The sequence below is a fragment of the Microcaecilia unicolor genome, chromosome 7, assembly GCF_901765095.1.
Source record: "Microcaecilia unicolor chromosome 7, aMicUni1.1, whole genome shotgun sequence".
In the NCBI taxonomy this organism is placed as follows: Eukaryota; Metazoa; Chordata; class Amphibia; order Gymnophiona; family Siphonopidae; genus Microcaecilia; species Microcaecilia unicolor.
Window position 1 is genome coordinate 67,987,258 of NC_044037.1, and position 12,657 is coordinate 67,999,914.

At 40.1% G+C, this 12,657-nt stretch overlaps 1 protein-coding gene across 1 annotated transcript in view; it reads left to right on the top strand.

The window, feature by feature from the left end:
* The first annotated feature begins 1,988 nt into the window (after positions 1-1,988).
* The window catches only part of LOC115474994 (protein eva-1 homolog C-like), a 41,294-nt gene continuing 30,625 nt past the window's right edge, over positions 1,989-12,657 (top strand). Inside the window, exon 1 of the mRNA XM_030210735.1 lies at positions 1,989-2,079. Within this exon, the coding sequence (XP_030066595.1) occupies positions 1,989-2,079 (91 nt within the window). The remainder of the gene's footprint in view (positions 2,080-12,657) is intronic.

The window sequence follows — 12,657 nt, forward strand, 5'->3', positions numbered from 1 at the left end:
TTAATGGAGCTACTAAGTAGTACATTTAAAACAAAATGGGAAAAATATTTCTTCATTTAATGAGCAAATAAACTCTGGAATTCGTTGCCAGAGGATGTGGTAAAAGCAGTTAGCTTAGCAGGGTTTAAAAAAGGTTTGGATAATTTCCTAAAGGGAGAGTCCATAAACCATTATTAGGATGAAGTTGGGAAAACCCACTGTTTATTCCTAGGATAAGCAGCATAAAATCTGTTTTACTGTTATGGGACCTTGCCAGGTACTTCTGATCTGGATTGCCCACTGTGGGAAACAGAATACTGGACTTGATGGACCTTTGATCTGTCTCAGTATGGCAACACTTATGTACTTATGTCTCGTCAATGACACCCATAAGCTACAGAATGATAGTGATATTCTGTGAAGCATGCCTCAGAGCAAGATTGCCACTTGAAATCACAGAAGCCATTTTGACAGGGGAGTCAGCAGGGAAGGAGCAAATGGGGATCACTTCTGCCCTGACTGCACTTCTGGACCACCAATAAGATAAGCCCTGGGGGAGGGGCCTATAGATGGTGGTGAGGATTCAGGAGTGGTCTGCTTTTGGTTGAGAGGGGGCCCGGGAGGGGAGCTGATCGGTTTGTAGGGAAAGGGCACAGTATTGATTAGAGGCAGCCGATTTCAGTTGAAACCATGGGCCAAATTTTGGTGACAGTGACAGGCTCAGTTTTGGCTATATTGGACCACAAAAATCAGCCCTATCTTTTTGGGATGTTGTTTAGTAGTTTAACCTGCATAATTGATAGCCGGTCGTATAAACCCAGATATTCAATGCCAGAACCCAGACATGGTCCAGCATCAAATATCTGGGAATAACACCGGCAGCAGCTAAAGAATGCTCACCGCCCCCAGCTAAATATCTATTCCTACATTTCATCATGACAATACAGGTGACATGAAATCAGGAAAACAGAAAATTAGATCTAAGAATCATTACGGAAGAAGCCAAGTTATTTAGTCCACAATATAGAGGAGGCCAAGAAAATAAAAGGAAAGCCAGTCATGGTTTCTTTTGAATTTGGCTGTTTTCACTGAAGCTGGATAACAGTTGTCCTTTCAAGTGTGGTCACCTCCCTCAATTAACTGTCCCAGTTCTTCTTTCTCCCTCAATCTTGAGAGCTTAAGTCATCCTCAGTTAAATGTTGGTCAGTGCTAAGGCACCCTTCAACCTACAAATCCTGAGGAAACTTTATACTGCCTATCTTCTTCTCACAAAGTTCTTTTCTCCTCCTCTGTATCGGGCTATCCTGAGACTGTTCAGTTATTGTGCTGCTTTTGTGCTTCTGATCAGTGCAGCACTAATTCATGATTAATAGTATCGAATCTCTATATTACTGTGTGTGGTACAAAATTACTCGGTCTGGCATATTGCAGTGCAATATAAAAACAAAAAGTGAGGAGAATGAACGAGGATACCAATTAGTTTGTTTATTCACATAAAAAATAATGTAATTCACATTAAAAATGACCCGACACGGCCGTGTTTCGGCCCAAAGGCCTGCCTCAGGGGTCTTTAAAACCTCAGAGAGTATGGCTTGAGATGTGTACTCCAAAGAAAATAATAAGAAGGAACTCTCTTGGGTCTCCTCTCTTTTTAAAAAAATTTTTGTTGAGAAACGGAACAAACTTGTTATACTCCTCTCCAAAAAGACGTGTACAAATGTAGGATGCAGTGCAAAGCAGGGCTGGGCTATAAGGATCAGGTCCTGTGTGCGATGGACATGTCTAGATCACTGCTGCTGTGTAATACAAGGGCCTAAGAAGCAGTCTTTCATAATGAGAGTCTGAGATGGTGAAACAGCTAGCACAACTCCCAGTTGTCCTGGCTTGGTAACAATTGCTTTTGTTCACTGAGAATAGGAGCCTTGGAAGAATGATGCCAGCAATAAGCCAGCCACAGTGAAGCCTCTGTGACAAGGGAGCACGGAGACTCATGGCATTATGACTGCATAATGGCTACAACTTCAACAGCCTTTATTCTGGGAACAGTGTTGGTGTTCTCTTGTCTACTGACTTTGCTGAACGCTGCCCCTGAGTTTTCAGGTGAGTCACAAATAATGACATGGGGGATTACTAAAGAGCCAGTGGTATACCTAGGGGGACCAGCCTGAGAAAGGGCACAGGAGGAGCAGCAGGAAGGGGGATTTGGATTTGGCTCATGCTTTTTCTTTTTAGTAGCAGTTCAAGATAATGTTACATTCAGGTATCGTGTATATTTCTATGTTCCTGGAGGGCTAAAAATCTAAGTTTGTAGCTGAGGCAATGGAAAGTGTAAAGGACATTTGCACTTACACGTGCCCTGCACTTGTAAAAGCAGCAAACAGTGCCACTTACATGTGCAAATGTCCTATAAGGGTTGTCCGATAAGGGCATACATATGTGGAATCCTTAAGAAGGAGGAGGACACATGGGTGGAGCAAGGTGGGATGAGGGCATGTCTCCCACAACAACTTAGAGAATACTGTAAGTTGTGCATGTTGCTTGATGCACGTGAGTGTGTAGATATGGAGTTTACAACAATATTCTATAATGCAATCTGGTTGCCCAGACACTGGTATAGAATAAGTGCTAACAAAAGAAAATAACAGCAAAGGTGACAAAAAAGGAGTCCAAATGATGGTCGTGTACAGGTGTAATATTTTATTATGTTGAGGGAACGACAACACAAATTCGTGTTTCGGCTAAAAAGCCTTCATCAGGAGTTTGATCTGAAAACTTTATCTCATAATCAATCAATGTCAGTGAGAATATACTTATACACCTTCATTGAAGATAGAATAAATTCTGCATACAGAAATGCTATGGTTAAAGCACACTGCGCTTCTCACAAAAAAAAAAAAAATGTGATCCTGTGTATGTTGGTATCAAACATCAATAAATCAGTCAGAATAACCTCTGTGTGACTATTTAAATTTACCTATAATGTACTTATTCAAATTATACCCACTATTTCTAGTTTTCTTGCAATTATAACTAAAACACTAAGACTGTCAGTGAGTTTGCTGGCAGGAGGCCTAAGGTTTGGCGACTCTGATTGGCAACATTATTTAGCTGCATAGGTCCTGAAGGAACAAGTTGAGCTGACAGTGATGGAAAGTTAAGTTGCCCTCCTTAATGTGTTCTAGTTATAAATTACAAGAAAACAAAAACAAAAAAATACATAAATAAGTTACAAGTAAATTTAAGTAAAGTCACATGGAGGTTTTTCTGACAACAAAGCAGCTCAACAACAGGACTAAATACCAGCTGCGTTTTTCAAGCCGAGAAGCTAAAAAGCTTCTGCATTCTTTTCCTCCGATATTACAACAAATATTTAGGACAGTGTAGTAGATAATAATTATGGTTCATGTTGAGCTCAGTGTCTATACTTCTCACAAGAATTTAGCCATTTAAAGTTGAGATTGGCTTTGAGTAATGTTCATTTCTAATGTTTTGCTCAGTAGAAGAGGAAAATGCATTTCTGTATTTCCAGTGCAGACACACTATCTTCTTGGGGTTTACAGTTTAGTTTTTGTTTTCATAGTTCTACCTGTAATTTGTGGTCCCTTGTTCTATATTTGCTTTGGGGCTCTGTCTGTGTTTTTCATTTGTGACGAGATGAAGGATTCTGCGGCATGTAGTTTCTCTCTAAGAATCTGCAGCAGTCCTTGTTCTGTTTCAGCAACAAGAGACGTATGGGTGTTCTAGATCCTGATATAATTGTAGTACTGCCTTTCCATTAGTAAGGTCGGTGCTGTTTGGGTCCTGGCAGTGCTGTTATGCTATGGCAGGTCTGTTATCTGACTGGTGTTTTTGCAGGATTTTGTATTACTTTATAATGCACCATGCACTTGGCAGTGGAGCAAAGTTGTGTTGCGGTTACTTAAGTGATAACAAAATTAAAATATTAATTTAAAGTATGATGTTAAACTATGTGTTCTATAGGGTCATTTTTGGTCAGGGTGGGGAAGTGATGAGACTGGGAGACTGGGCGGCTAAATGGCAGATGACGTTTAATGTGAGCAAGTGCAAGGTGATGCATGTGGGGAAGGTTCCACGTTAGGAGTTACGGACCAAGAAAGGGATCTGGGTGTCATCGTCGATAATACACTGAAACCTTCTGCTCAGTGTGCTGCTGTGGCTAGGAAAGCGAATAGAATGTTGGGTATTATTAGGAAAGGTATGGAAAACAGGTGTGAGGAAGTTATAATGCCTTTTTTATCGCTCCATGGTGCGACCGCACCTTGAGTATTGTGTTCAGTTCTGGTTGCCGCATCTCAAGAAAGATATAGCAGAATTGGAAAAGGTGCAGCGAAGGGCGACTAAAATGATAGCGGGGATGGGACGACTTCCCTATGAAGAAAGACTTAGGAGGCTAGGGCTTTTCAGCTTGGAGAAGAGAAGGCTGAGGGGAGACATGATAGAGGTATATAAAATAATGAGTGGAGTGAAACAGGTGGATGTGAAGCGTCTGTTCACGCTTTCCAAAAATACTAGGACTAGGGGGCATGCGATGAAACTACTGTGTAGTAAATTTAAAACAAATCGGAGAAAAGGTTTCTTCACCCAACGCATAATTAAACTTGGAATTCGTTGCCGGAGAACGTGGTGAAGGCAGTTAGCTTAGCAGAGTTTTAAAAGGGGCTAGACGGTTTCCTAAAGGACAAGCCCATAAACCACTACTAAATGGACTTGGGAAAAATTCACAATTCCAAGAATAACATGTATAGAATGTTTTTACGTTTGGGAAGCTCGCCAGGTGCCCTTGGCCTGGATTGGCCGCTGTCGGGGACAGGATGCTGGGCTCGATGGACCCTCGGTCTTTTCCCAGTTTGGCATTACTTATGTACTACATCAATCAAAATCTTGGGTGGTGGTCTCTGCTCACAGTTGATAGGTATTATTACTTCTCTGTTCTCCCCATCTGTCTAGTTCCTTCCTCACACTGATGCCTCATCCCAGTTGACAATATTGTTACTAGTGCACATTCGTCCAAATGTTTATGAAGAATGCACACTTTTGGGAAACTGGGCACACTTTTCACAAGTGTGCACTCTTGGAAGAGTGTGCCCTCTTTCCCAATAGTGTGTGCACGGGGAAAAAGCATGCATTACCAATGATATTGTGAAGCGAGATTAGGCAGCAAAGTGTGAGAAAGAGTGCACACTTTTTGTCACGGGTATAAACCTTCTAATATAACTAAAGAGGAAGGGAAAGAATAAACAAACTAAATACCAACAAAATTCTCCCAATGTCATCATAAAGCAAGCTGGACAGGGCCTATTAATTTACTCGCATTCATTATGCTCAATACCACAATGCAGAGACAGAGCTAAAGTGAAAATTAGACAATAAAATGGAGGAAAAAGCCTCAGAGCCCCACCTTCAGCAGTAAATTGTAGCAAGGCTTATGAGCAACTATTTATGGAGGGTTTTTTATGCCTATGAAGTAATTCACACTCAGCTTTGTACAATGCAGAAATTGCAGTGAAAATTCCATAAGAAACCAAAACATAACTTATCTGTTTTAACTGAAGACTTGTTCCTACTGACTGTGGCTAGCACTTAACTAAACTTCTGCTTCAGGGATTACAGGGACCAACCTAGCAATTGCTGCATTCATTGAACAACAAAAAAATAAACCTAAACCACTACCTTCTTGCTTAACCACATAAATAACCATATGTGCCAAACTTACTACATGCTTAAAATTGCACCACTTTAAAATAGTGTCAGTTTCCTTCCAAAATATGGGGCAGGGCATTTTGAAGTGTTTAAATAGACCCATGATATGATGTCATATCCTGTGTGCAGTGCATGCACGGTATTACCATAATTCCTTTACTGAAAGCTCTTCTATTTCACTTGTGCACTAGCTCTCAGAATTACCGTAATCTCTTTATTAGAAACTATTCCACTCTAGTTTTTGATTCAACCCATTTGGTTCTTTGCTCGCTAGGGTGAATACCCAGAACTGCTCACGTTGTAAAAGGGTTTTGTGTTGATTTTGAACATCTGCAGCTATATGTTCTACCACACACCAGCGTAATGTAGAATAAACATGTCCATATTCTAAACAATGTTGAACAAGGGGAGCCTGCAACCTATTGTGTTTTAATCAGCTTTTGTGTTCCATCATACATGTCTTAAAAAGACAGATCTTTCCTATATATACTTTTGGTCATGGACAGAGCACCGCATATATGACAAAACCAGTCTTACAAGCAGATGTGTGTTTTAAAGGAAATCTTCTATTAGAAACAGGATCAATAAACCAAGCATCTAATTCCAGGGTAATACCACAGACAGAGCATTGATTACATTGGTGGTGATTGCCAGACAGCTTTTCAGAAGGGTCTGCCTGCTTACATCAGAAGGGCTTAGGAGCCCTTTTACCAAGCCTATGCATGCCCAACGTTCATCATTTTTGAGTTACCACCCAGCTACCGCGTGGCCCTTGTGGTAATTTCATTTTGATGTGCGTCCACTACGTGCATTGGAAAATATTTTTATTTTCTGGCACGTGGGCGGTAATCTGCGTTTTATGCACATAAACTATTACCGCCCAGTTACCGCGTGAGACCTTACCACTAGGTCAAAGGCTGGTGGTAAGGTCTCAGACCCAAAATGGACCTGCGGCTATTTTCATTTTGCCGCACGTCCATTTGCGGCAAAAAGTTTAAAAAGGCATTTTTTACAGGTGCACTGAAAAATGATTCTGCGTGCACCCAAAACACGCGCCTACACTACCGCAGGCCATTTTTCAGCGTGCCTTTGTAAAAGGGCCCCTTAATAATTCCTTCAAATTACAGTGCCATCTGTAGGCAACCTTTTAAAATCCTTCCTAAAAAAACAGGTTGGATGCAAGAACTTACCAATGTTTTCTATGGATGCCCACTACTTTCTCAATGCCCAGAGAGCATCTCAGTACACAAATAAGAGCTTGCTGAAGATCATCTCTAGTGCTCTGCTCAAATCATAGATCCTATGTTTTAAAATCTTGCTTGCTTAAAAGCTTTGTACACAATTAATTGAGGATACTCTCTATCTAATGGACGTTCTGTGCTTGAATTTAAATTCTGTTATTTCCGAGCAGACTCATCAGTAATATCTTAAAAATTGGGAAAATGGCAAACTGTGCTTTAATGTAGGAAGGTGGCTACTGGAAAAGGCAAGGAAAGGATTCCTATCTGTAGCCTTCTTTGGTTATTAACACATCCAGGAAGGAAAGCTGGTGAGCATGATAGGTAATGCTGAATTGAATTTTCTGATGGCAAGTGTTTAGCCAGGTGTGAAATTCTAAAAGAGTTTCTTCAGTGCCTGTCCATGCCACAAAAATATCACTCATGATATGCAACCAGCTCCTAACATTCACTGAAAAAGGGTTCATTCTAACCCATATGTTTTCAAAGTGCCGCATGAACAAATTGGCAGCTGAGGGGGCCATGGGATTGCTCCCATAGCTACCTGCTGAAAAAAATGGCTGTGGTATCAGAAATAAGTTTTCTGCATTGCCAGAGCCATTAGTTCTACAATGATTTCAGTGGGACCCTTCTATTATAAGCAGTTTGCTCAAGAAATCTTGTGATTACTGAAATTGCCTCAGATTGAGGAATTATAGCATACTAGTAAAAAAAAACCCCGTTTCTGATGCAAATGAAACGGGGGCTAGCAAGGTTTTCTTCAGAGTGTGCATGTGGGAGTGTGTGTGTCCCTGCCCTCTGCCCTCTCTCCCTCCCCCTCCCCCTCCGAGTCCAGTCCTTCAGTGTTGTTTCCTGCTGTTCTGTGTTTTTGTTACAGAGAGAGTGACGGCATCTCTCTCCCCTTCCCCCTCTGAGTCCTTCACAGTTTCGTGGGATTTCCTGCTGTGCTGTTTTCCTTCACTCATGGGGAAACCGGATATCTCTGGCGCTTCACACTTCCGGCTGGAGGCTTCAGTGGTGCCTTTTATATATATAGATAAGGATTTCACATCCAGTGTATCTAGGTAGGTGACCTTAGAAACCTCAATGATCTCTTGCAACTTTGTCATAAAATGTGTTGCAAGTAAAAGAAAGCCATAGCAACCAAGGGCCTCAAGAAAACATCAACCTAGACTGACAAGGACTTCAGCACAGAACCCTTACTAGAAACAAAGGGCCTTCCAAGAGGGCTAGTTAAAGTCTATTAATTTTAGGCAGAATGTAAAAAAAACAGCACTCTTGGATCTACTGTGTTCAAGAACTGAAACTCATGTTTAGTCTAATATCTCCTGTTGAGACCATATTGAGTAATTTCTTTGATGATCTTTTACAACATTGGAGTAAGGTCAGAGCTTGGTTCTATAGATAAGTGAATGTTGTCTTTCCTCTCTTAGTCATCCAGGTTTAGAAATACTACAGTTCCGCCTTTGTCCGCACGGCAGATCCGGATGTCCAGGTTACTATATATAAACTTTGTAATGCCTTTCTTTCTACTATAGTGCAGTTAGATGGTTGTTAAAGCTTCTTCTGAGAGAAATACTTCAAATCTCTTAATACTAATTCTTTATAACTGCTCAAACCCAAACTAGGTGGAACCCGTCGTGACGATTTCTAACAACCAAAACTTTCTGTTTCTGTCAGATATTGAATAAAATATTCCTTCAAATGTATGAAAGAAATCTCTCAATAGCTATTCTTGTTTCAAAAAACTGAATATGTTGAGCTGGTACAAAGGACAGGCCTTTATTCAATACTGATAATTCAGCCTTCATCAGCCTATATCTAGAGATATTAAGCACTGCTATTGCCTTTCTGTCTGTGGATTGCCTTTCTGCGATCGATCATGTGTTTGTATGTCTCTGTTGATGTTTGTTTTTGGATCTCCCTCTTTTCCTTTGATTCTTTCTGGAACTTCTTTCTAAAAACCCGTCATCTGATCCTGATAAGGATTCATCTGAGGAGTCAGATTTCTCAAAAGCCACCCAGTGGGGTTTATTAGTCTCTGATGTTAACATCCAACTGCAGATGGATTCCTTGCTGTAATCAGACTCATCACACTTAAATTTCTTAATTTTAAACTTTTACAACTTAAGTATGAACTGGTCAATTTTCTTTTGTATACCTTTGTGTTGTTTATCAAATTCTTCCTTGTCAAATGACTGTTTTAATTCAACTAATTTACAGTCTAACTCCTGCTAGATCAATTCAGTAACTATTCTGGTTCTCTCAATAATCAAAACCATCAAATCTAGTGAACATTTATTTAAGACTGAAACCCATTTAAATAAAAACGCCTTATCATCTTCAAACTTTTTTTTAGGGGGTTTTATAATCCTCAGGCCTCGAGGTATGTATTCCTTTTTACAATATTCTGATAAAGTAGCACTGTGTAATGTAGCTCTAATTAATTTTTTAGAAATATTATGAAAGTCATCCCAAGATGCCCCATTCGAGTGACTCAGCACAAGAGGAGTAAAGGCTGACCACAGACTAAACCAATTCGGGAGATGGTGTTGAGAAAACCCTTTATTGTTTGTTCAAAGGACCTGACATGGTCTGTGTTTTTATTAACTAATAATGGGAAAACTTTCAAACAAAGTACAAACACTTAACCAAGCCCTAACGTACTCCCTGTTGTTCAATCAATACAACTTTACTTAAATTTTCAATTTCTTTGGTCTGTGTTTTGACACACCAAGGTGTCTGCCTCAGGGGTCACTCGAAGGAGAAAAACCCAACAGCATGGCGACAAGAAAACACACAAGCAGTGTTTTCTTGCCACCATGCTGTTGGGTTTCTCTCCGAGTTTGTATTTGGAGGAAATTTGTTTTTAATTTCACAGAGTGCACCTTTGGTAACAACTTTATTTAAACTGTGTACTCAGTGAATACCATTTGTGACCCCTGAGGCAGATGCCTTGGTGTGTCAAAACACGGACCATGTTGGGTCCTTTGAACAACGATTAAAGCGTTTTCTCAGCACCATCTCTCGAGTTGGTTTAGTCTGTGGTCAGCCTTTACTCCTCTTGTGCTTTGTGGATTCATCATAGAGGCTTCTCCTGTTTGTTGCTTCTGATCCTGGTTTCCAGGTACAACCATTCAAGTGACTACCATTGCCTAGCTGGAGGATTGAAGGTCTCTGAAATAAATCAGAAATAAAGTCCAGAGCAAAACTAAACCCACTTTGCCAAGTTTGAAAACCCATAACCAGTCAAATCACTTGGGGGGTAGAGTCGCCTTCATTCTGGGCAAAAAAATGACACAAACCAACATGGGAAACATCGTTTCAAATGAATGCACATCCCGACTGGATGGGTGACTTGTCACAGGCTGTTTCTGATTATGAAGCATTTACTGTACATACTTCTGAACATTACTTTCTATAAATGCAATTTTCAAAAGCAGGTAAAGCAATAGTTTATGAACAGAAATAGGATTTCATAAAATTGCATGCCTGATATGTACATAAAGGGCCCTGTTTACAAAGGCTCGCAAGCATTTTTAGCATGTGATAACCGTGTAGATGTCTATAATATTCCTATGGGCATCTACACGGTAAGCACATGCTAAAAACACTAGCGTGCCTTTGTAAATGGGACCCAATGACCCCCTTTTAAAAAGGTGCACTCACGTTTTTAGAGCGCGCTAAAATTGGGCACATGCTAAACATTAGAGATGCCAATGCATTCCTATGGACGTCTTTAACGTTTAGCATGTGCCCAATTTTAGCGCACACTAAAAATGTGAGCACACCTTAGTAAAAGACCCCCAAAGCTTGGCACATTCAGCCTGTATGCAGATAAGTTTAATTGCAGAGAAAAAGCATTCCTTGGACAGGGTTGAAGAATGGCTTGTGTCTACGTACATACTTTGAAAATTTTGAATGTGTGCGCCTGAAACTTCACCCAGGAAAAGTGTGTATGAGAAAGAGGAGGTGTAGGTGTAAATTTATTGAGTCCTCAGAGAAAATTTCAAAGCAGAAATGTGCACATTCTTTCATTTTGAGAATTCACCAAAGCCTATATCTCTGAGATCGGTGGACTATAAGTTTTCATTAACTATTATAAACTATCATGCAGCCGTAAAGTACATATCAAAACAATTCAATCTTTATTAAATGTTTAACATATCAAAAACTCTTATAATAATATTATCCTATCAACCTATCACTTGCACTCAATCTCATTCACACCTCATATACACTATATAAAATCACATCATATAGCAGGGTGGACATATATCAAATACGTCAGCCACTGCATAAAGATATGTAGCAGTCCCAAGCTTATTATCATAAACAAATTTAGGCTCGCCACGTCACCTATAGGTAGAAATGATGTCTAATTTGTCATAGCTTGTAGATGGCACTGTGCACTCCAAAGTAGTTCAACAAGCCCAGTGTTCGAAGGTGAGAAAATTCAAAGATGTCCACTACCTTAGGTTTTGAAGCGTAGCTTGATAACAGTCACACAAATAGCTGCAGTATCAATAGTAGTGCTTAACCAATTGGGACACAATCTTCTTTACTGTGTCCTCCACACTGCTATGCAGTTTAAATCCACTATAATTACTCCCTCAATGGCTACAAATACGATCAGTGGGAGCTTGTTTCAATTTTCTTCTGCTATTCTCTGGGTGGAGAAACTGTAAAATATTCTTTCATCTTTCTGACAGTAAGCTACTGAATTAATTAAAGCATTAAGAGAATACTGTTGTAAAATGATAGAAGTTTTTTTTTTTATACCCTCAACAACAAAAAAATAATGGAAAAGGGTTAAACATTGTCACATTTGTTGCATAAAACTGAAGAAACATAATTTTGGGGTGGCAATATTGGTGGTATATTTCACAGACGAAGAAATAAAATTGTCCTTTACGTTAATGAGGCATTTAGCACAAAGGAGTCCTCACTACTGGCAACAAAGGGTTGATATTCATAAGACAGTTGGAATTAAATGGGGTGATTGTGTTATGGAGGCTGGTACAGATGTGGAGAAATAAGTGGGGTCATAGAATAAATCAGGCTGCTTAGAACTGTCTAACTGTCCTCTTCCAACAGTATCTGGGCCTTTTACAGGTCACTGTGAACTAAAAATATACTTGAATCTGTATTTTTGGGCAATTATAACATTTTAATTTTTGAGAGATCGATTTTCAAAGAAAAAAAAGGACAAGAGTGAATTATTGTGCTTCCTGTATCTCCCTCCCCCCAACTGTCATTATTACTGAATGTCAAAATAAAACCTGAGAAGTGTGCTGGGACCTTGCCTAGCTCCTGGTTTCCATTTGTTCCCAAAAGGGGTCTTTTACCAAAGCTTAGCTGGAATTATCTGCAGCAGGGCCCAGCATGAAACCCAGCAGAAAAGCAGCACTTCCCAAGAAGTTAGATTCATGTCTTTGTTTCTTTTGCAAGATCTGAAGTAGAAAATGTATAATTAAGCTCTTCAGAAATGCTTAATAGATCTCATGTCACAATCCAGATCTTTTAACAATGTTTGCCTTGCCTAACAAAACATTTTCTTCTTTAAGGGGCCTTTTATAGAGCGGCGGTAAGCCCAACGTGGGCTTACCGCTCACTCTTCCAGGACTACTGCTGGCCCAACGCAGCTGCTGGCAGTAGTCCCGTCCCAAGCGTACGCCATTTCCAGGGGAAAAAGAAAACCCTTGGAAGGGGCTTGCAT